The sequence below is a fragment of the Suncus etruscus genome, chromosome 8 (genome assembly GCF_024139225.1).
Source record: "Suncus etruscus isolate mSunEtr1 chromosome 8, mSunEtr1.pri.cur, whole genome shotgun sequence".
NCBI lineage: Eukaryota > Metazoa > Chordata > Mammalia > Eulipotyphla > Soricidae > Suncus > Suncus etruscus.
This window is the reverse complement of record NC_064855.1, coordinates 96,306,084-96,330,878: the sequence shown is the minus strand read 5'-3', so window position 1 is coordinate 96,330,878 and position 24,795 is coordinate 96,306,084. Positions and strand designations below refer to the sequence as shown.

Sequence of the window (24,795 nt, the reverse complement as noted above, 5' to 3'; positions counted from 1 at the left end):
CCTGGAGCAGAGGCATGGCCATGCTCCGCTATCTTTGTTCAAAAACATGGAAGAATGTGAACCGCAAAGGCCACTGGTGATCTTAACGCAAGCTGACATTTCACTAATGCCATGTTTCTGGAATGGGAAAAGAACTGGCTACCCAGAAAAGCCTTCAGCTTACATTTAAGTAAGCTCAGTTCCCCGTAGTCATGCAGAACATGGATTTCTCCTTCTGTCCTGGAATATTTCAGCCCTGGTCATATTTCCATTTCTTCAGTGATCAATACAGATAGGTGGACTTCTCTGCAGAGCCACACAGATGGCCTGAAAGGTTACAGCATCTTTTATATTTTAAGAATTAAAGTCACCAGAGAAATAAAACTCTTCCTAGTTCAAGAAGGCTATTCAGTCTCTCCATCAAGCTGGTGATTAATGAAATGGGGACCACAAATGTCCTAGGTCAGATAACTATACGTTTCATTTTTCTTCCTTGTCCTTTGAGACAAGTAGACATTACTGACTTTCCACTGCTTAATATGGAAGAAGTATATTGTCATTAAAGATCACAGCTTTCATTTGTGGGCTTAGAACAAAAAGTGGGTCAAGCAATCTATTCACCAATTTATACTCACTGAAAAAGAATGAAATGAATGAAAGAACAACTATTTGAACAGAAATTGGAAATAAAACTGAAATTGTGGTCAGGGCAGAAAAGAAAATCTGTGGACTCTAGAATCAGTTTTTTTTTTTTAGTAGATGACAACATATTTTTTCCTCCCCCATGATTTTGCAGTATTAGAGCAATAGATGGCATTTCCATAGGAAAAGAAGCACAGATCCAGGATACAGGAGTTCAGGTTTAAACTGTATGGTCGAGGATCACTCATTTGACCAAGGTTCCAATATCTTCTTATGTAGCATGAAAGGAAATAAAATTCTTTCTGTACACTAGTTCATTGTTTTCAAAATTACTAGCTATAAGGAACTATTTTTGTATATGAAAATATTACTGTAGTAGAATAAAAGGTACTTCCCATTCCAAAAAAGGGGGAAGAAGGTATGATTATTTGATGGTGCTTTAAAAATATGAATGTAATATTAATTTGAAAAATATTTCCAATTTTGCTATTGAGTCTTAAGATAATAAGATCATTCATACAAAAACTCCCTAAGTCCAAGACAAATGCTTTAAGAGACACAAAGAAAAGATTCAGCTTCTGATGACACTGAGGACCTGAAGGGAACTCTTTCCCGTGCTACTCTGTCTTTCCAGAATTTGTGACTCTCTCCTCAAAGGCAGCGAGTGAGTAAGAACTGGCTGGCTAGGGGGGTTGCCAGGCAGAGTGCTGATCCCTCTACCTGTGGAGACTGAGCCCTGCTGCTTCTTCTGATGGCCCTGAGGACCTGAAGGGAACTCTTTCCTGTGCTTCTCTGTCTTTCCAAAATTCTTGAAACTCTCTTCAGAGGCCTGGGAAGCAAACCCCCCAAAACTGTCACCTAGAAGCCCCAGAAGGTGGCCGCGCACTCTTTCTAACCAATGAACCCCATCACAACACGCAGAAAAAAAACACACTACAAGCTTGACAATGGGGAAACCTCGCTGGCAAACGATACACAGAGAATGGAGATATAGCTCGGGTGATTCAAAAATTCAACCATCTGATTAACTTCTCACAAAAGGAGCTTAGAATAGAAATATGGAAGATATTTGTAGAACTCGAAGAAAGCATAGATCGGTATGAACATAACACAAAGACAGAAATCAAAATCTCCAAACTGAAATAATAGATCTGAAAAACATGGTAGCTCAACCGAAAAACTCAGTGGAGGGCTCTCCAGCGAGTTAACAGCAGCTGAGGACAGAATCAGCGTGCTGGAAGATGAGATGCAGAAAAACTCAACACAGCAGAAGAAATTGGAAAAGAACCTTAAGACAAGTGATCAGGCAATGGAAAAAGTACTCAAGAAATGTGAACAAATGAAAATAAAAGTCTTTGATAAACTCAACAGAAACAACATAAGAATCATTGGAGTCCCAGAGACCCAGGTAGGAGATCCCCAGGAAGAATCAACTGTCAAAGACATCATCAAAGAGATACTCCCAGAGTTAAAGACTAAATGAAATCAAATCCTGCATGCCCGAAGAGTACCAGCTAAAAGAGACCCGAAGAAAAACACCCCAAGACACATTCTTGTTACAATGACAATTCCTACAGATAGAGATAAAATACAGAATGAAGCAAGATCAAAAAGGGAAATTACATTCAAAGGAGCATCCTTAAGACTCACAGCAGACATGTCACAAGAAACTCTCAAGGCCAGAAGACAGTGGTGGGATGTTGTGACAAAATTGAATGAAATGAATGCCTCACTGATAATACTGCACCCAGTCCAACTCATGTTCAGATCTGAAGGAAGGATACATAGCTTCATGGATAAACAACAGCTCAGAAACTTCACAGATGAAAAACCAGCCTTAAAGAAAAACTAAAAGGTCTACTTTAAGACAATAGAGACCAACAAACACAGCAAACTTATCTACAAAGATGACATTAAATCCAATGACAATCATCTCCCTCAATGTCAATGGACGAAATTCACCAATTAAAAAACACAGAGTGGCAAAATGGGCCAAAAAGATGAATCCAACCTTATGTTACATACATGAAACACAACTGAATAATAAGAACAAACATAGACTCAAAATAAAGGGCTGGAGGAAAATCATCCAAGCAAACAACACCATTAAAAAAGCTGGGTTGTTCATATTAATATCTGATGACACCAACTTTATACTCAGAAAAGTGGTAAGGGACAAAGATGGACACTTTATACTAATCAAGGGATATGTACAACAAGAAGAAATCAGACTATTAAACATATATGCACCCAATGAGAGACCAGCAAACTATCTAATACAATTATTGACAAATATGAAAGAAGATATGAATAATCACACAATAATTATGGGAGACCTCAACTTGGCTCTGTCAACACTTGATAGATCAACCAGACTGAAACCCAACAAAAACATACTAGCCCTGAAAAGAGAAATGGAAGAAAGAGGCCTAGTAGATATATAAAGGACACTCCACCCCAAAAAACCTGGATACACATTCTTCTCAAATGTACATGGGTCATTCTCCAGGATAGACCACATGCTGACACATAAAACATACCTTCATAAAATTAAGAGGATAGAAATCTTGCAGGCTACTTTTGCTGACCACAAGGCTCTGAAATTAGATGTGAACTACAAAGGGACACAGAAGAAAAACTTTACCAATTGGAAATTAAACACCCTACTACTGAACAACCAGTGGGTCCGAGATGAAATCAAAAAGGAAACCAAAACTTTCCTGAAAACAAATGATAATGAAGACGCAAACTGCCAGAATCTATGAGACACAGCAAAAGCGGTCCTGAGAGGAAAATTTATAGCTTTGCAAGCATACATCAGGAAGGAAGAAGGGGCATACCTGAATAACTTAATGACGCAGCTCATAAAATTAGAAAATGACCAACAAATGGAACCAAAAATAGGGAGACAGAAGGAAATAACAAAGCTGAAAGCAGAACTCAATGAAGTGGAAAACCAAAAAATCCGAAAGATCAACAAAAGCAGAAGTTGGTTCTTTAAAAAAATAAACAAGATTGATAGATCATTGGAATAATTCACAAAGAAAGAGAGAGAGAAACCTGATAACCCAAATTAGAAATGAAAAGGGAGAGATCACGACAGATATTGCAGAGATCCAGAGGGTAATCAGAGACTACTTTGTGAAACTTTATGCTACTAACCATGAGTACCTAGAAGAAATGGATAAATTCTTGGACACTTATAATCTTCCATGGTTAAGTAAGGAGGATGTAGCATATCTAAACACCCCAATCACTATGAAGGAAATTGAAACTGTAATCAAACGTATGCCTAAAAAGAAAAGCCCAGATGGATTTACTAATGAATTCTTTCAAACATTTCAAGAGGAGCTATGACCAATAAAAGCCACGCTCTTCCATGAAACTGAAAAAAACGGGAACACTCCCAAACAGCTTTTATGAAGCCAACATCGCCTTGATACCAAAACCAGTCAGAGATGGTGCCAAAAAAGAAAATTACAGACCAATATCCCTGATGAATGCAGATGCAAAGATCTTCAACAAAATCCTGGCAAATAGGATCCAATGCATCATCAAGAGGATAATACACTACAACCAAGTAGGTTTCATCCCAGGAATGCAAGGCTGCTTTAACAACCATAAATCTATCAACATCATATAAAACATCAACAACAAGAAAAATAAAAATCACATGATCATATCAATAAACCCAGAGAAAGCATTTTATAAGGTCCGACATCCATTCTTGATCAAAACTCTCAGCAGGATGAGAATGAAAGGAACCTTTCTCAATCTAGTTGAAGTCATCTACCACAAGCCAATGGCAAACATTATCTTCAATAGAAAAGAACTAAAAGCCTTTCCTCTAAATTCTGGTACAAGACAAGGCTGTCCACTCTCATCACTCCTCTTCAACATAGTAATGGAAGTACTTGCTATAGCAATGAGGCAAGAAAAAGATATCAGGGAATCCAGATAGGAAAGGAGAAGTCAAGCTCTCACTGTTTGCAGATGACATGATACTCTACTTAGAAAACCCTAAAGACTCTACCAAAAAGCTTCTAGAAAAAAAAAGATTCATATAGCAAGGTGGCAGGCTACAAAATTAACACACAGAAATCAATGGCCTTTTTATACACCAATAATGATAGGGAAGAGATGGACATTAAGAAGGCAATCTTATTCACATTAGTGCCACACAAACTCAAATATCTTGGAGTCAACTTGACCAAAGACGTGAAGGACCTATACAAAGAAAACTACAAAGCCCTGCTCCAAGAAATAAGAGAGGACACACAGAAATGGAAACATATACCCTGCTCATGGATTGGCAGGATTAACATCATTAGAATGGCAATACTCCCCAAAGCATTATACAGATTTAATGCGATCCCTCTAAAGACACCCATGACATTCTTCAAAGAAGTGGATCAAACACTTATAAAGTTCATCTGGAACAATAAACACCCTCGAGTAGCTAAAGCACTACTAGGGAAAAGGAATATGGGAGGCATTACTTTCCCCAACTTTAAACTGTTCTACAAAACAATAGTTATCAAAACAGCATGGTATTGGAATAAAGACAGACCCTCAGATCAGTGGAATAGGCTTGAGTTCTCATAAAATGTTCCCCAAACATACAATTACCTAATTTTAGACAAAGGAGCAAGAAATCCTAAGTGGAGCAGTGAAAATCTCTTCAACAAATGGTGCTGGCAGAACTGGTTAGCCACTTGCAAAAAAAGTGAATATAGACCCCCAGTTAACATTATGTGGGAAAGTAAAATCCAAATGGATTAATGACATTGATATCAGACCTGATACCATAAGGTATATGGAATGACATGTAGGTAAAACACTCCATGACATTGAGACTAAAGACATCTTCAGCGAGGAAACTGCACTTTCCAAACAAGTGAAACAGATATAAACAGATGGGAATACATTAAGCTGATAAGTGTCTGCACCTCAAAAGAAATAGTGCCCAGGATACAAGAGCCATCCACCGTATGGGAGAAACTGTTCACCCAATACCCATCAGATAAGGGGCTAATATCCAAAATATACAGGGCACTGACAGAACTTTATAAAAAAAAATCTAATCCCATCAAAAAATGGGGAGAAGAAATGAACACTTTCATAAAAAAAGAAATACAAATGGCCAAAAGGCACATGAAAATATGCTCCTCATCACTAATCATCAGGGAGATGCAAATAAAAACAAGGATGAGATACCATCTCACATCACAAAGAATGAGAATAATCAGTGCTGGCGGGGATGTGGAGAGAAAGGAAATCTTATCCACTGCTGGTGGGAATGTCATCTATTCCAACCTCTATGGAAAGCGATATGGAGATTCCTCCAAAAATTGGAAATTGAGCTTCCATTCGACCCAGCTATTCCACTCCTTGGGATATACCCTAGGAACACAAGAATACAATACAAAAATCACTTCCTCACACCTATATTTATTACAGCAGTATTCACAGTAGCCAAGCTCTGGAAACAACCAAGATGTCCTTCAACAGACAAATGGCTAAAGAAACTGTGGTACATATACACAATGGAATATTATGCAGCCATCAGGAGAAATGAAGTCATGAAATTTTTTTATACATGGATTTACATGGAATTTATCATGCTGAGTGAAATAAGTCAGAGGGAGAGAGTTAGATGCAGACTAGACTCACTCATCTATGGGTTTTAAGGAAAATAACAGTCACTTTTGCAACAATCCTCAGAGATAATGAGAGGAGGGCTGGAACCTCCAGCTCACTTCAAAAAGCTCACCACAAAGAGTGGTGAGTACAGTTATAGAAATAACTACACTGAGAACTACTATAACCATGTGAATGAATGAAGGACCTGGAAAGCCTGTCTAGACTACAGGTGTGTTGGGGTGGGATGGCGGGAGATTTGGGACATTGGTGGTGGGTATGCTGCACAGGTGAAGGGGGGTGTTCTTTACATGACCTAAACCTAATCACAATCATATTTGTAATCAAAATGTTTAAATAAAGATTAATTTTAAAAAAAGAAGAGAAGAAAGATTCAGATAAAGTAGAGATGATTTTATAAAGAGAAAGCATGAACTGGAGTTACATAGCCATGAGTCATGGAGGTCACAAGCTCTGGGAACTGAAGAGATTGTGAAAAGACTGTTACCTCTAGAACATTAAGGAGTATGATTTTAGACTCTCTGGAAGTATTATTGTTTATTTAAGCCTCTAACATTTTGGTAATTTATCATAACAGCCACAGTATTATTCAACCAGGTGAGATGAGAGCATAAAATTGAAGTAGGAAATTTTAATTTAATATCCTTCATCATTTTAAAAAAACTTATTAATCAGAATAAACTACATTTTGAAGTTAAGACAATCAAATCATTTTCCAAAAATTCATGAAGAAGAAAACATTAAAATATCTAAATGTGGGGCCGGAGAGATAGCCTGGAGGTAGGGCATTTGCCTTATATCCAGAAGGATAGTGGTTCAAATCCCGGCATCCCCTATGGTCCCCCCTGCCTTCCAGGGGTGTTTTCTGAGCACAGACCCAGGAGTAACCCCTGAGTGCTGCCGGGTATAATCCAAAAAGCAAAAAAAAAAAAAATCTAAATGGTAGAAGATACAGATAGAGTTTCTTTTGAATGATGTATTTAATAATAAAAAATGTGATCTCAATGTTATAAAAAGTAAAGCAGATGTGGGGAGGCACCATGTCATGGCTAGCATATTTGAGAAACATCTACCATTAAACCAACTTTTATTTGGATTGTGGAGACTGATAGACTTTTTTTTGGGGGTGGGGAGGTGCTCAGGGGAAACACCCAGTAGTGCTCAGGGGTTACTCCTGGCTCTGCACTAAACAATTAGTCTCGGAAGATCTTGAGGGACCAGATGTGATGCTGGTGATCAAAACTGGATTAGCTGCATGCAAGATAAATGCTCTACCTGTTGTACTATAACTCAGACTCCAGACTAATACATTTAAAGCCCTAAGAAGTAAAAATATTGGACACTCATTCACTGAATGCAAATCACAAAGAAACTCTTCATGTCCAAACCATGGTTCTAGTCTCTGGCTGCACATTCAAATAATTGAGTAAAACTTCAAAATCTCAGTTAAATTATGTTACTTCAGGTGAATTATTTCAGAATCATTGAAGATGGAATCCACATGTGTTCTTTTTATAGTAAAGTTGTAAGGTTGAGAACCATCACTATAAAGGGCTAAAAATTGTAGGAGGCAGAAAGGCACTTTCTAAATATGTGCGAGGCCGTTATCTGTGAATTATATCTTGGTAGGCTATTTAAATGATAGATGGCAAAGGCGGCTCTGAAGCATCTCAAAAACTGCACATCAGTCAAGGTTTAGTTTCTTTATGACAGTTTTGATTATTTACATGTCTTGAATAATAATTCATTGTTCTAATAATGGTGATTTTGATGATATATTGTTTTATTAGGATTTACAAAACACAAAACCATCTTGCTCCTGATTTCTTCCCATGTGTTCCTCTACACACAGTTCTATAGTTCTAAAATATAGGTCTTCAAATCTTCCTCACTTTATTAAGGTGAATGACACCTCATCTCAAGTCTATTAAAAAATAAAGGTATTTGCAGATGCAATTCACATAAGAATACTGAGAGAGATTATTCTGGACTATTCAGGTGACCTTCAAAATTCAATAATAAGTGTTTAAAGCATAGAGATGCTTTCAAGGAGGAAGTCCTGGTAGATCTATCAAATCAGAGATTGGAGTTAGGTAATTATAAAGCAATCAAGATATCGGTTAGCATGATCTAGAAAAGGTAAGAAAGAATCTCTATTTAAGGTTATGAAGAAAGAGTTACTAAACCAATACCTTGCATTTGAATTTATGGCCTCCAGGAATTAAAAAAAAAAACTATAACAAATGTTCAAAGTCAAAATAATTTTACAACTGAAAAGGCACTTACTTTATATATCCCCAACCTGGTTTCTATTCCCATCATCATTTTGATCCCCTAATCATAGGTGATATCCCCAAATCTAGAGCTAGAAGTATACCCTGAGCACTGTAGGGTGTTTACTTTGATTATATTTAGTAATTATATGTGTTCTATATAACCATGTCTATTAAATATTTAACCATATATATTAAACATTTATGTGTTATATATAATATAAGCTTTTCAATAGCATGCATTGATTTCTACCTGAAATTAAAGCTATTTATGTTTGTCTTACTTTGGTAAGTTGGTTGACAATGGGATCTAAGTTTTATTTGATATTTATACTATAATGTGTTTTTATAATCACTAAGAACTAGAAATATAGTACAAGAGTTAAGCTTCTTCCCTTGCATGTAGCAGATCCCAATTCCATGCTTGGCACTGTATGTGGCCTCCTCAATCACTTTTAGAATGGTCCTAGATGCCAGATGCGTGTTACCCAGAGGAAACAAATAAATAAATTAAATATGTGTTGAATGTATTAAAAATAAAGTCAAAGCCTTTATTTTATCTAAGTTATTTTAATATTTTAACAAATTGCCATACTGTTATAATTTCTAACTATAAATAAGTTTTCAGTCCTTTACATGTATTTTTCTGCCTTTTTTTAAAGAGATGGTACCCTTGGGCCCCGTGAGATAGCACAGTGGCGTTTGCCTTGCAAGCAGCTGATCCAGGACTTAAGGTGGTTGGTTCAAATCCCGGTGTCCCATATGGTCCCCCATGCCTGCTAGGAGCTATTTCTGAGCAGACAGCCAGGAGTAACCCCTGAGCACCACCACATGTGGCCCAAAAACAACAAAACAAAACAAAACAAAAAGATGGTACCCCTATTAACTAGATTGCTATTTTGCTCTAAATGTATGATTGTTGCTCTGGTCATTCAGCTGTGTTTTTTTTTTTTCTTCATTGATTTTTCAGAAAGTTAATAACAGATAAAACATTACTTTAATGGTAAGCCTAGATAAAGCAATGGCAATATGTGGAGAGGAAAAACCTTGCTTTCCTTCTTTTTGATACCACCGTGGGTAAGAATATGCCAATGGAAAGCCAACGCTTCTACTCACTGTGATTACAAAAGAAATTATTACCCAAATTCTAATTATACCAGAACTTCTAACAGAAGGATGGGGATATAGTCCAGAGACCAGGCAGAGAAAAGCAGATGGGAATTATGGAAGGGTTAAGGAAGGTCAAGAGAAAGCCGTCAGTGTTATGAGCTAGAAAGATAATCAGTAAAAGAAGAGACAGAATGAGAGCTAATGGTAAAAGCCAAAAAAGAGAAAGAAAGAATTTCCCAGGAGACTGGAAGCAGCCCTGGTCTATTCAAGCTCTATCACCAACACGGGAAATGATAATAAATATTTATCAAATAAAATATGTGGCACTTTGATAATCTTCTCTAAGTATTTCATAGACAAGGTGTTGGGATTAATTGCTCTGTGAAATGTATAAGACAAAACATGCTCTAAAGAGTGTCAAAGGCCACATTTCAAATACATTCAAACCAGATGGTAAGTCAGTAATGACTATTGAATAACTTGAGTGCCCTAAGCACCACTGGATATGACCCTTGATGCCCCCTCCTCAAAATCTCAATTAGTAAGCTACATTTTTCCTTTATATTCTCACCTATAAAACATTACCAGCTCATTGTGAATATGATATGAATTAAAAGTCAAGCAGGCCTTAATGAACACTGAGTAACAGTGTTAAGGAGGAGATTCTGTCAAGGAGAACTCGAGAGTTCCATGAAGATACAATGGATTTGCATTTGTCAAGGTTTGAACTTCAGGGGAATGCTACTGACAGTGCATCAGAGAAGGCTTATTTTTCATATAGATTTCTGTTTCTTTTCTTTTCACCATCACTTCCTTTCATTTTATGCATCTTTAACACCAATACTTTTATTCTCTTGAATTACTTTTTACATTTTTGGTAATAAGATTTACTCTGCATTGGATAGCTTTTCCATAATTCACCAAACTCTAGTAAGAAAACACACCATATGGAGAAGGGAGAATAAGACTAATTAAATGATTTTTTTCATTTCTAACAAAGGGCCAAGACATAGAAACTTATCTACATTCATTCATATTCTTGTTGTTCTTGTTTTGTTTTTGTTGTTTTTTCCCCTACCTCTCCCCCTTTTTCTCATTCTCCTTCTTTGTTTTCTTTTTCTTCTCCTCCTCCGCCTCTTCTTTCACCTCCTTCATAACCTTTTCCTTCTTCTGTTCTTCCTTCTCTTCTTTCTCCTCTTTTCTCCTTTCCTCCTCCTTTTCCTCCTCTTTCTCTTTGCTTTTCTTTTATTTTTTTCTTTTTTATTTTGGGTTCTTGGGCCAAAAACTAGTGACACTCAGGGGTTACTCCTTGCTGTGAAATAGCCCCTGGCTTGGGGGACCAGATAGGATGTTGGGGGATTGAACTACAATCTGTCCTAGGTTAGTGCATGCAAGACAAATGCACCACTGCTCAGGCCCCTTTTCTTGCTTTTCTTTTGCAAGGAAGAAGTTTGGGCCAAGTCTAGTGGTGCTGAGGAACATTTTATGACTCTGTTCTAGAGAGTGACATTTGATGACATTTGAGGATACCTAAGACAGTATTGACAATAGAATCACACAATAAAAGAAACTTAACCTCTGCACTCTCAAGCCCCAATATTTAATTTACCAAATGGACAAATATTTACCCATAGACTAATGAAGGATCTTTAAGAATTTAGAGAGATAAAATTTTCTAAATGTAGATTTAGCATATAATCACAAAGGGTGAATTTAATTTGATTTCCCTATGGGAACTGGGATGAGTGAAAGTTCTAGAGCAAATAATTCTTCAGGAAGGAAAAAGAATAAAAATGTATGAAGAGGACTGAAGCGAGAGAATAGGCCTGTTTCTCCATTTATCACAACCTCTTCCATTTTCCCCATCCTACTAATTTTCTCTTTCCTTTATTTTATGTTATTAAATTGGCAACAAAGCACAGCAAACTTAAAAGGAAGAAGAGGATACAATGTTGAACAATAAATAGAAAATGAGTTTCAAAAGGTCAACACTGCAAAACAGTCTCTAATATATTTAAGAATTGTGATCGTCTGCATCTTTTATAATGTCTCCAGTCATATTTGGAGGGAATGTCAGTTAACTGAATATTACTACGTTGAGACAATTAGAGCATATAGCTGGCTCTGTTCTAGTGATGTATGCTCAGAGAATTGCCAAGGTTTAAATTTTAAATTCATAACCTGCCATGATTTGATCTAATAAAGCAGTGCATCTATGTTAGAAGATCCAAGAAATTTTCTTGCCTCTCACTATGTGTCCAAAGACATAGGAAGATACTTATATTGAGCATCAGTTGCCTCTTCTTTAAAAGGAAGGTGACATTAACTAACTCACAGGATCCTAAGAGCATGATCTAAGATCTTATATACAAAGTTTAGACACCTTGTTGTGAAGTATAAGATGATCAAGAAAGCAATATAAAATAAACTTGCTTTCAGACAAAATCCTAAAGTTTCATTTACTGTGTAAACATATAATCCTATATTCACTATTCACTTTTGAAATTGAGTTAACAGCCGGGTGGTGGCGCTGGAGGTAAGGTGCCTGCCTTGCCTGCGCTAGCCTAGGACGGACCGCGGTTCGATCCCCCCCATATGGTCCCCCAAGAAGCCAGGAGCAACTTCTGAGCGCATAGCCAGGAGTAACCCCTGAGCGTCACAGGGTGTGGCCCAAAAACCAAAAAAAAAGAAAAAAAGAAATTGAGTTAACAAACTGAGTTAACAGTTTGAAGCATTAATATATTTAGTAGTCTGAAAAAAAAGAAGTCAGGCAACTTGATTATATGTACTTAACATGTAAATGCTTAGATACTGTAAGTATGAACCTTTTTAGAGTCTATGTGTATTTAGAAGCAGAACATGGAATCTGAATTGATGCATTTTCTCACAAAAATGACCTCAAAACGAAAAGTATAACTGCGTCTCAGTATTAGAGTTTGACAAACTATCCCTTAAATTATGCTACCAAGGACTATATCAATGCTTAATACTGTTAAGACAAAAATACCACATTCTATAATAACTTAGCAGATAGCAAGGTAAAAGTAGTACCTGTCTGTGGGCTCTAGCAACCTGAAATGGTTTGCATCATAACTTTTACAAGACTGAAAGAAGATTAAAATGACTAATCACTATGTCAGAACTTATCTAAAATAGAGTTCCTGAATGAAGTGAAGGACTTGTTAAATTAAAATTTTAGATAGACAATAAATATAGCCACAAAATTCAATATTTGGCATGTGCTTATGCAAAAATGGCATTCATTGGTTTTCTGAAGTATAATTCTAGCTGATGTCCTGAATTTTCAGTTACTAAATCTGCAACAGCCCAGGGGCTCTGTGACCCCACCCCCTAGTGATCTCATCATACTCAATTAACACATGAGGTGAACAGTCTGTCTCTTTGACCTCTGTGGAACTTGTCTCCTTGTCCTCCTTGACACTGCGCAGGGACAGATCACATATCCTGTCATGAGTCCAATTGTGCCTGCAGTAATAAATATTAAATCACATGCCTGGCTGAGATCGCTTCAGATTCTTTAACTTAATTCCAATCTTGTGTTGGAGTGGCTCAAAAATAAGTTTTGAATAAAATAAGACATAACTTCCTATTCTACAGGAGATGTACTGGAAACTCCAGCAAAGCTCCAGATTCTAGGTCTATTCTGGATGAAGAACTGTAGCCATAATTACTGCTTTTGATGTCTTTTGACATTTCTTTGTTGTTGTTTCTTAAATACCACCATTACTAGAGAGCTCATTGAAATCTAATTATTTCCACATAGATTAGTGTTTTCCAGCCTCTGTCAGACAGGTCAGGAGATGGTGGTCTCAGATCAGGTTCTTGTCGTTTACATTATTTAAAAAAATAGGGCAGGGTCCAATTCTGCATAATTAGCAGGCTTAATTAAAAACTGAACCAAGATATCAACTGTAGTGGAGGCTTGACAAACCCCTCAGGGCTAGCTCAGATTCTGCTGCCCTCTGATTAGAATATGAATCTGGAAACATCCACCTCCATTAGCTCCATTAAGATGTGATGCTTTCAGGCCTGATGATCAATTCAGGACTGCTAATCATTTTCATAAAGGTCTGCTGGAGAGGAGGAGAATATGAAAATCTGGGAAACATACTCCATATTTATGGATGTGCTTAGTAAATTTATACTCATCTTTATTGTTAAAACTCTGAAGAGAATCTTCAGGTTTTGTACCATATATATAAGATTTGACATTCTCAAGAATCACAAGGTAATTTGCAATTCTCATAATCAGCACATCTGAGAATTTTAAGGGAAGATGCATTATGACTCTTAATTAAAAGCAAACAATAGGAATTTATTCTATTGTTATATAATAGCCACACAGGTGAGGTGAAACATACACTGTACTTTAGCACAGAAAAATGATTTAGACTAATCCGTTGAATAAAGCTTTTTCAACTAAAATCTTTCAACTTGGGTCTGGAGAGATAATAAGTAGGTAGAGCACTTGCCTTGCATTAGACCAAAATGTGTTCAATCCCTAATACCCTATATAGTTCCCCTAACCTCTCCAGGAGAGATCCCTGAGCACACAGCCAGGAGTAAGACCCGAGTATGGCTGACTGTATGTAAGTAAGCTGAGTATAGCTGAGTAAGCTAAGTATGGCTCACAAACCAAAATAAATAACTAATTAAATAAATAAAATGCTTCAACTCTTTGACAACTTCAATTAAATCAATTGAAATCTTATAAGGAGTAAAGAATACTTCTTCCCATAAGGATAAAATCATGTCCAAAAATTTTTATCATAAGTCATTTATAACAATAAGAGATGCATTCAAATTTGGGGGAGGCCGAACAGTGGTGCAAGTGGTAAGGTGTCTGCCTTACCCGTGCTAGCCTAGGACAGACCTCAGTTCCATCCCCCAATATCCCATATGGTCCCCAAGTCAGGAGCAATTTCTGAGTGCATAGCCAGGAGTAACCCCTGAGCATCACCAGGTGTGTTCCAAACCTTCCCTCAAATAATAATAATAATAATAATAATACTTAATAATAATAAATGGGTATTTTTATAGTTTTACAGGGTAACAGAAGCTTTGAAAGTAGAGTACGTGATTCCATTCTATAAGTTAGTAAGATGAACTAATTCCAAGAAAGGTGTGAGAAACTACTAATACAGTTATAAATTTTAAGCTGAATGCATAGATCAAGGAATTAAAAAAGTAGTATATTTGGGTGAATTAAAGGTTTGAGGGTTAATAAGAATGGTAAAAAGGCCAAAGGCCATGTGAAACTACTATGCTGAAGTGTCATTTTAAGTCACTAGAAATAAAAAAAAAAAACTAAGTATTGCATTTTCATTTTAAAATAACTAAGATATTGCAATTTTCTAAATTTGTTTTCACCCTGGACCTTTTAATATATGTTTGAAATCATTTTAATGAGATTAAGGGAGCCCACATAGATAGATATGATAAAGCTGGTATTTCCAAGCAGCTTTCATCATTGAACTGGAACTTGCCTCCAGGTTCTGAATCTGTTGTTAGCCCAGACCTCTCTAAAGAAGTGCTCCAAACATATTGAACTTAACTCAGAATTGTAAAGTGGATACTTTCCTTACTGTATGCTACTCTGAATGTTCTACTTTGTTTTAATATATTCAAAGTTCTGTTCAAAACCTAAATTGGCTACCAATGTGGGACCTCGGCCCCTTTAGCTGCATCACCACTCTTTTCTTTCTTTCTGTTTTCCTTCCCTTCCCCCTCACCACTCTTTTCCAAGGCACCTGTCACTACCCGCAAAAGGAGGCATGCACCAGACGTGGCTTTTGGCTTTCCTGGTGCAGTGCCTAATTTTCCTCCAAAGAATTATCTTTAAGAAGGCCCATTTAGAGAAATCAATCATTGACCCTTTGCGTGGATCACTGGCGATATTTCTGTCATACTTCTTACATGGTAGTGACTTAACATTTTCCTTTTAATTCGTTTCTGCTATACTACAGAAATTCGGCCTTAGCTATCCTGCAATCATTAAAGGAATTTTAGTACCAAAGCAAGCTGCTAGAAGTTCCTGCTGGCTTAGTATATTTGCAACTCAAAGCCCAGCCAGCTACCTCTCTTTTTGTCAGCTTTTTTTACTTCCTAAGGCCAAGTCAAAACATAGCATCTTCAAGACAATGGTCTTCTCTCCCTGCCTTTGAGCATAACAGCAGATGATTTCCGTCTCAGGGACTCTCCCTGTCATTTTGTATACCTGCTTACAAACAGGTTTGGTCAGTATAGAATTAGGCTATTTTACTAGGTATAATTATGTACCCCTTTCTTTAGTGTTAATTCTCTTTCTATTACCAGATATAGGAAGTGAGTCTTAGCCCCTAGCTAGAATACTATTTCACTCAGGTTAAGAATATTTGTTATCAGGAGTAAACCAGGATTTCCTCCTATCCCTTAATTTACATCAGTAATGACACCTAGGGCCAGGAATTTCTTTGATATGTAAGAATTTAGTCTTCCTTTTATCTTCCAACTCCTAACTGAAAGCTATTCCATTCTAAGGTTACAAACCACCTAAAGCTATGTGTATTTGTTCTAAAATCAAACAATGTACATTGCATATTCCTTTCATGTTATGACTGCCTCTTTTTTCCCTTTATGTACTCCCTTGCCTGAAGATTAAATTTGTCACACTCCTGCCAGAGATGTGTTGACCCCGCACATACTGCATGTGATATCATTATTTTATTTTTTTTTTAAGTTTTTTTTTATTTGTTTTTTTTGGGGGCCACACCCGGCGTTGCTCAGGGGTTACTCCTGGCTGTCTGCTCAGAAATAGCTCCTGGCAGGCACGGGGGACCATATGGGACACCGGGATTCGAACCAACCACCTTTGGTCTTGGATCGGCTGCTTGCAAGGCAAACGCCACTGTGCTATCTCTCCCGGCCTGATATCATTATTTTATATTTCATATTTGTCTGCTTCGTGTTCCCGCTTATTCCCAGTGAGGATTTACGAACCCTACTAAGATTCTCATGTGGATGCAGCAGGTCCACAGCAGTACCTAGTCCAGGAAGTTGCCAGTTCTGATATCTATATTCCCTCTGATCTCAAAACCCAAAATCATTCCAATATTTATATCTCCTGTTTCCAGGCAGATGGGCCATACTTTTTCTACCTCTTAGATAGATAGCATTAAATTCTGTCAACTGAACAAAGTAACTAATTGGCAAATTTCTTAGCATACTTAAATAACCCTGTATGGTTAGAATAAGCTCACATACAGATGTATTATTCTTCACTATTTGGTAGAAAGAATCTAATAGATCCCTTCTCAAGTAATGGGGAAACTGAAACTCCACCATTAAATTTTACAAAATACAATGAACAATGAATAAATTAAGGAGATTCAACTGAAGTTGCAGAATGGGAGATAAACCTAGGTAAATCTGCAAATCCATAGAAACATTTGACCCTGGTTGATGAGGACCTGAAAACAACACCTATTTATTGGCAACAGAGATCAAGAAAATAAGTCAGCAAAATTAAGCAATCAGTAAATGAGAAATTCAACCACTTCAAAGAAAAACATTTTCCAGAAGACAAGAAATTTTATATAAAAAGAACTAAAATAGCTAAAGAATATACTAGAAAACCATAGTAGAAGAATTTCACAGGGATAAAACTGTGTAGACAAACTTTAAGATAAATTACAAGCCAGAATTGATTTAGAAAAAGAATATAAAGAAAAGAAAGAAAAAAAGAGGAAGAAAGTTAGAAGAAATTATAAGGTACTTAATGAACAAAAGCAAGAGAAATAATCTCTGAATTATACAAGAAGATGAAGAAATAGGGAAGGGGGAAGAGTAAATAGTGGTTGGGAAAATAACAAAGAATTCCCATTCTCTGGAAAAAGGGAGCTTCACAAATTAAAGAAGCCTAAAAAGTGTCAAACAAAATAGACTCAGAACAAGACTAAGACATATAGTAATCAAAACGGCAAACCCAAAGAGAGTGATGGACTTCTTAAGGCAGTAAGGGAGGAAAAACCCCTAAATGTAAAGAAAATTACATTAGAATCACGACAGATCTCTAATATGAAATGGTCCAGTCTCAGAAAATAGGAAAACATATTTAAGGGGATTTGGCTCCTTCTCTGAAACAATAGAGGCCAGCTCAGTGAAGACCAAGTTCCTAGATATTTTCTACTTTGTAATAATCCCTGATTTTGCATTAAAGTAAGCTTGCAAAGAGCTGCCTTGAGTTGCAACTTTGTTCTTTGTAGCTTAGAATTCTTACAGCCACACCCATATCTTAAGCATTGTCACTGTTAAACGTTGCTTTGTGATTGTAAATTATTCTTCTCTATACCTATGGTTGGTTTTACCCCTATAAAAGTCCCCCTGCCTAAAAAATTAAACTTGTCGCACTCCTGCCAGATGTGTTGATCCCACACACACAAAAAAGGCATAGAATTATATATTCAAATTACTGAATAAAAATGTTTTCGGGGCCAGCGAGGTGGCGCTAGAGGTAAGGTGTCTGCCTTGCAAGGGCTAGCCAAGGAAGGACTGCTGTTCGATCCCCTGGTGTCCCATATGATCCCCCCTAGCCAGGGGCAATTTCTGAGCACTTAGCCAGGATTAACCCCTGAGCATCAAATGGGTGTGGCCTGAAAAACCAAAAATTAAAAAAAAATGTTTTCAACTTAGGGTATGCTACCCAGAAAACCTTATATTTGTATGAGAGGAAGGGATAAAAACATTCTTAGACCAAATTAAAAAAAAAAAAAGAAAAGAAAAGAACTGGCAACATTTGAAATAACTAAACCAAATCTATATGAAGTACTGAAAGATCACTTTCCTTGTAAGCCAAATAAGAAATTGTAGAAGCAACAACCCTATAATGGCATGACAGCCCTTTCTGTCAATAGTCTTTTTGAATGGTAATGGACTAAACTGTCCCATCAAAAAGCACAGAGTGGGGGATGGATCAAGAAACAAAAACCATCCATTTGCTGATTATATGAAATATATCTAAAATCTCAAGGTAGACACAAGCTCAGAATAAAAGGATTGAAAACAATTATACAAACTACTGAAAGCATAAAAAGCTGAAACAGCCATACTTATATCAGAACAAATTGCATTCAACCTCAAGAAGGTAATTAGAGACAAGGATAAACACTATTTATGGATCAGGGGAATAATAAACCAAGAAATACTAGCTCTAATCAACAAATACTAAATGTTGAATCAGCAAAGTAAAGCTATTGCTCACAAACCTAGAGAAACACATGGATGAAAATGTTAATATGGGAGTTTTTTTTTTAAGTTTTATTTTGATCATATTGGCTTACATATCTTTCACAGTAGTGTTTTAGGTACATATTAACATTTCACCACTCAATAAATCCACTAGGAAGAATATTAGTAAGGACATAGAGCCCTAATTAAGAGAATAAAAGAGCTGGACCAAATGGATTTATACAGGACTTTTCATCATCAAAAAACTGAGCACATGCTCTTCTCTAGTACACATGGACTATTCTCTAGGGTAAATAATATTTTAGGAGAAAGATAAATAAATGGGACATTAAACTAAGGAGATTATGCATCTCAAAGGAAATAATGACTAGGATACAGAGGCCACCCACAAATTGGGAAATTTAAATCAAGATACAATGAGATAACATCTTATACCAGTGAGAATGGGAACAATCTGTGTTGGCTGAGATGTGGTGAAAAATTAACTCTCATCTACTGCTGGTGAAAATTCTGTCTGGTTTAGCCCCTATGGAAAACATAATGAAGGGTTCTCAGTAAACTCATAATCGAGCTGCCATATTGTGAGATATCCCCCAATGCCCTAAGATTTCTAGAAACGTTAATCTCACCTGGATGGTCAAACCTATTCTCACCTGGAAGGGGTCTGTGGTTTGGAATAAAGAATAAAAGATGCTGGCTGGGGGAAAGGAAAGGAAGCAAAGAAGCATGGAGAACAGCTAAAAAAAAGACAGAGAGCTCCTGAGAGAAATATAAGAGGCTGTTATTCTGCTGTGTCCCTAGTCCTGCTACCCTGCAGGTAACCCAGTTCCTCTTGCCATATACAAGCATTGTTAGAAAGGAATAAAGTGTTTCTGGTCATCAGTCCACTACCCATTCTTTCCTGGTCATTAGTAGAGGGAATATCTTCAGTCCTGAATGCAACGAGAAGATGGAAGTTGATCCTCACTGGCCAAATGGGCCAACACTATTCTGATGGCAGGCTGTGGAGTATGGGATAGACTTTGGGAATATGGGTGTAAAGAGGTTGGCCTAGTATTTTAATAAAGTACGGAAAGTGGTAAAAATATAATCTGTGTTTATATGAATATAAATAAGTATATATATCTAAGTATATTTACTTTTACAAACATCTATCATAGCAAAATATGTAAAAGTTTATAGTTGCAATAAGAACTTACTTAAGTTTATCTAAAATCTTAAAAGCTTAGCATATCTTAACCATATAATTGTGTTAAATCCATATAAAAAGGTCAGTAAAATGATCATATGTATTTTGTTAATTTCATAGATTTAAGTTACTTAACACAAATATATTTTAACTAATTTGCATTTTAACTAATTACGTGAACCAACTTTTAAAGAAATGATGTTTGCTTTTCTTTTTTAAAAATAAATTTTTTTTTTTTAGATTTTGGTCACATCCTGCAGTGCTCAGGGGTTACTCCTGGCTCTGTGCTCAGAAATCACTCCTGGCAAGCTCAGGGAACTATATGGGATGCCAGGATTTAAACCACTGTCCGTCCTGGATTGGCTGCATGCAAAGCAAACACCCTACTGCTGTGCTATCTCTCCAGCCTCCTCAAAATTAATTTTATTGTAATTTAGGTTACTGTGAGCGACCGAGCACCCACATGTTTAATGGAACTCTGAATGGATTTTCCACCGTCTGATTCAAGCCACAAAAAGTATGCATAGCCCCGAGCCAAAAGAACTCTGCAAATAAATTTAGCTCACCACAGAGAATCTGGCTTAACTAGATTCCTTAATCTTTCCATGGAACCTGTTTTTGTAACTGCTCTCATACACGTAATTATAGATAGGTTTTTGTAAGGTTTAAACTGTAATCCTTATTTGCTTGCACAAAAGAAAGATCTATTAAGGATTTGCTTCCCCTCCCCCCATCCTGCCAGGTTCCTCCTTATCCTTCCCGCCATCAAAATGTGTCTATGCTCCCATTGGTTAAAGTCGTTGTACCTGTACAAATCTGATTGGCTTAAATTTCAATCCTATGTTGTTGCTCCTCCCACTGAAGCAGGGCATAAAAACCCTCCTCGCTCCCTCAATAAACCTCTTGACAGGAACTCAGCTTGAGCGCTTTATTAACTTCTGCAGCTTAATTTTCTAGGTGTTCACAAAAGAGCTTAACACTTGCGAATTATTTGTATTCGCCTTCTACCTTCTGTCCTGGTTGAGAGAAAGCTGTTGGCCGGAAATCTCTCCCATTAAAGGGCAGAAGCGGAGGCGGGTGCAAGTGGCGCCCCACGTGAGTGTTTTGATCCCACGTGATTCACCCGGTCGGCTGGAGGCAGGCGAATCCAGGAGCTTGCGTGATAAGACGTCAAGGTAAGCCCCCATCAGGGGTGGAAAAACTCCCATCAGGAGTGACGCAGCACACATTTCTAGTGTGCACACTTTTATTTTTGTGCCGACCTATCGTCCCACAATTGGCTTTGGGACTCCTGTGCCTTTTTACTATGGGTAACTCGTTAAGCACAGAAGCCAAATTCATTGCTGATATTCAGTCTGAGTTAAAAGCCAGACGCGTAGAAGTCTCCAAACAAAATCTCTATAAATTTTTTGCCCTCGTTCATGAGGTTTGCCCTTGGTTTGTCCTCACAGCGCCCCGTATTGCCCAGTCCACTTGGAAAACTGTCGGCCAAGAATTAACCTCCTTTTGTGATCAAAAGGATGACCTCCCCCATAAAAACCTTATTCTGCAGTATTGGCAACTCCTTCAGGGAATTATTGTCGATGCTCCTTTCTCCCCCGCCTGCTCTCTTGCTGTCCAAGAAACCCAGAAAGCATTGGACTCTGCGTCCCGTTCACAATCCCGTGCCTTCACCCCTTCTCATTCCCCTACCAGCTCTCATTCTGATCTTACCAAGCCTCCCCTGCCTTCTCCTTATACTGTTAACCCCTCTCTCTCTCCTACACCCACTGCGCCCCCTCTGGACACTGTCTTTGACCCCCCCCCCCGCGTTCCATCCCCTGAACCCATCCAACAGTCCCCAGCAGCTTCACCCCCTTCGCCCCCCACCCTTACCCTTCACCCTTTGCCTTCTCCCTCCCATTCTGAGCTTCCCTCTGAACTCTCTCCCTCTGCTTTCCAAGCTACCGTCATCAAACTCTCTGAAGTCCTTGATAAAGTTCTCCAACGCCTGTCCCCACCTGACCCTCATCTCCTCTTCCCTGCCCTTGTTAAACAGCATCCCGTGGCTCCTTCGAAACAACCCCTTCCTGACTCTCTTCCTGCCACTGACCCCGCTCCCTCCCTGCTTCCTCCTGCTGATCCCGGAGCCACTGACACCGCCCCCCCTGCCTCCTCCTGCTGATCCCGGAGCCCAGTCCCACCGCCCTCACACGAGATCCCAAAATCCCCACGACCCCTCACCTTCTTCCTTTGGTGCTACCGCGCCTCCGCCTGCGACTCTCTCTCCCCCATCTGCTAATCCTGATTCTCCGCCATCTATTCCTGAAGCACCTCTCGCCGCGCCGCCTGCCCAGCCCGCCCCACCTTTGGTCTATCAGCAATATATTGAATATCAAACCCTGAATCGCAAAGACCTCCAGGAGCTCATGAAATCTGTCCGTGACTATGGAGTCCAAGCTCCTTACACCATTATGTGCTTGGAGGCGATGTCCTACGGTGGTGCTATGTACCCTCTTGAATGGCGCCTAGCTGCCTGTAGCGCCCTTAAGCCCGAACTTTTTGTTTTGTGGGAGGCGGAATTCACCAATAACTGTAAAGACCTTGCTAAGGATGATAAGCGTTATTTTCAACAACTCTCCGGTTCTGAGCCTTTTCATTCCATTGAAGTACAACAACTCATTCCCTTTCCTATCCTCACTAACACCGCTCAGGCCGCCATGAAAGCGTGGCGTGCTCTCCCTCGCTCCTCTGCCCCCTCTGAACCTCTCTCTCGCATCCAGCAGGGTGCTGATGAGCCCTATCACTTATTCATCTCCCGCCTCCTTGAGGCCATTGAACGCACTGCGGGTATCCCTCCCTCTGATTCCTCCCACCCTCTTATTAAACAATTAGCCTATGAAAATGCTAATTCCTCCTGCCGTGCTTTACTTAAATCCCACTGGCAGAGTAAATCCCTCCAAGATATGATTTCTTTGTGCAAAGATGCACATTCCTTTGCACATCAGGTCGCCGGCGCCCTCGTGGCCTTCCAAGGTCAGACTAAAGGTAAAACCTGTTTCCAATGCGGCCAGCCAGGACACTTTTCTGCTCAATGTCCCCAGCGCTGCGCCCCCACTATGCAAACTGGTTCCTCCATGGCACGCCCCTCTCTCTGCCCGCGCTGTCGCAGGGGCAGACACTGGCGCTCTCAATGCCGCTCTGTCGCAGATGTGGAAGGCAATGCCCTTGCCCCCAACCCTAGTACTCATGCTTCTCAGACCTCCTCTCAGAACAGTTTTCAGGGAAATGGCCGCAGGGGCCTCCCCCAGGCCCCGCGCGCCCAGCCTCGTCATATCAATTTTGTTCCTGCAACGGGGGACCACTCATCAGGAACACCCTCAGTTCCCTCTCAGGTGCTTTATCAGCACCAATCTACCGCCCCACAGCCTCCTCCCTTATCAGGGCCACCCCAGGCTCTGCAGGGCTCGATCTCAGTACCTCCTCCCCTCACTTATTAACCCCTGAGGGTGGCATTTACCAGCTCCCCACCGGCATTTATGGACCACCTCCTCCAGGTTTTTTCTTTATGATTATTGGCCGCGCCTCCCTTACTACTAAAGGTCTTATCATCCAGCCTTCTATAGTTGATGGCGACTACTCTGGTGAAATTATTCTTCACGCTGTCGCCCCTTACCACCCTGTGCAGGTTACACCTGGTCTTCGCATTGCCCAGGCTTTACCACTGCCCCTGGCTATGGAACTTCCCACCCTGCCTCACCATCATGGTGCATCCGACCCAGGTTCCTCTGACGTATATTGGATTAAGGCCATCTGTCAGGAACGACCATCCTCCATTCTCACCCTTACTATCCAAGGCCGTCCCTTCAAAGGTCTCTTGGATACCGGTGCTGATACTACCTGTTTCTCTCCCCTCGACTGGCCCCCCGAGTGGCCAACCACCACCTCTCCTGACCATGTCTCCGGCGTAGCCGGTGCTGTCAAGCAAGTTCTTGTCAGCGCCCACCGCCTTGTCTGGCAAGACGAAGATGGTGATGCTGGTCTCGTCCGCCCTTACATCATCCCTGATCTTCCCATTAACCTCGGGGGCCGCGACCTCATGGATCAGATGGGCCTCCTGCTTCTTAAATATGCTGCTTCACCTCCCGTCTCACAGAATGACACCTTCACTGCGCCATCCACTGATGACAGCCCTGCTCCTATGGCTCCACCTGCTGGCACAACCTAATGCTGCATCGCCATCTCCTCATCACAGTCCCTCTCCGTATACTCTTTGGAATTATGCGTGGCTCATCTTAAATGAGGCCGGTAATGTTGCCAATGCTACCAGCATTCTTGCCACAACTACTCCTTGGCCTACGCTCTCCGTCGATTTGTGTGCCCTCGCCCTCGGTGCTCATCCTGTCTGGGGCACTCCCAACTCCTTTCTGCCTCACCCCGGACCAGCCAACCCACCAGATCAACAGTTCCAGCCCGCGGATCATTTTAACGTTCAGGGCGGTGCTTTCGCTTTCTCCAGAACCCAAAATATCTTTGGTTGTGGTAATCCCACCGCTCATTCTGAACTTTCTTCCTACCCTTTTTATGTCTGCCCTGGTGGTCACAGAGACCGCTCCCTCAATTCTAAGTGTGGTTTCCGTGACGTTTATTTTTGTGCCTCCTGGGGTTGCGAAACCACTGGTGATGCCTCTTGGTCCCCATCCTCCTCCTGGGACT

At 39.4% G+C, this 24,795-nt stretch overlaps 1 protein-coding gene across 1 annotated transcript in view; it reads left to right on the top strand.

Annotated features, from left to right (window-relative positions):
- LOC126015991 (endogenous retrovirus group K member 10 Gag polyprotein-like) overlaps positions 1 to 23,579 on the top strand; it is a 33,594-nt gene extending 10,015 nt beyond the window's left edge. Inside the window, exons 3-4 of the mRNA XM_049778508.1 lie at positions 21,424 to 22,092; positions 22,139 to 23,579. Coding sequence (XP_049634465.1) covers positions 21,424 to 22,092; positions 22,139 to 23,579 — 2,110 coding nt within the window. The remainder of the gene's footprint in view (positions 1 to 21,423; positions 22,093 to 22,138) is intronic.
- The last annotated feature ends 1,216 nt before the right edge of the window (positions 23,580 to 24,795 follow it).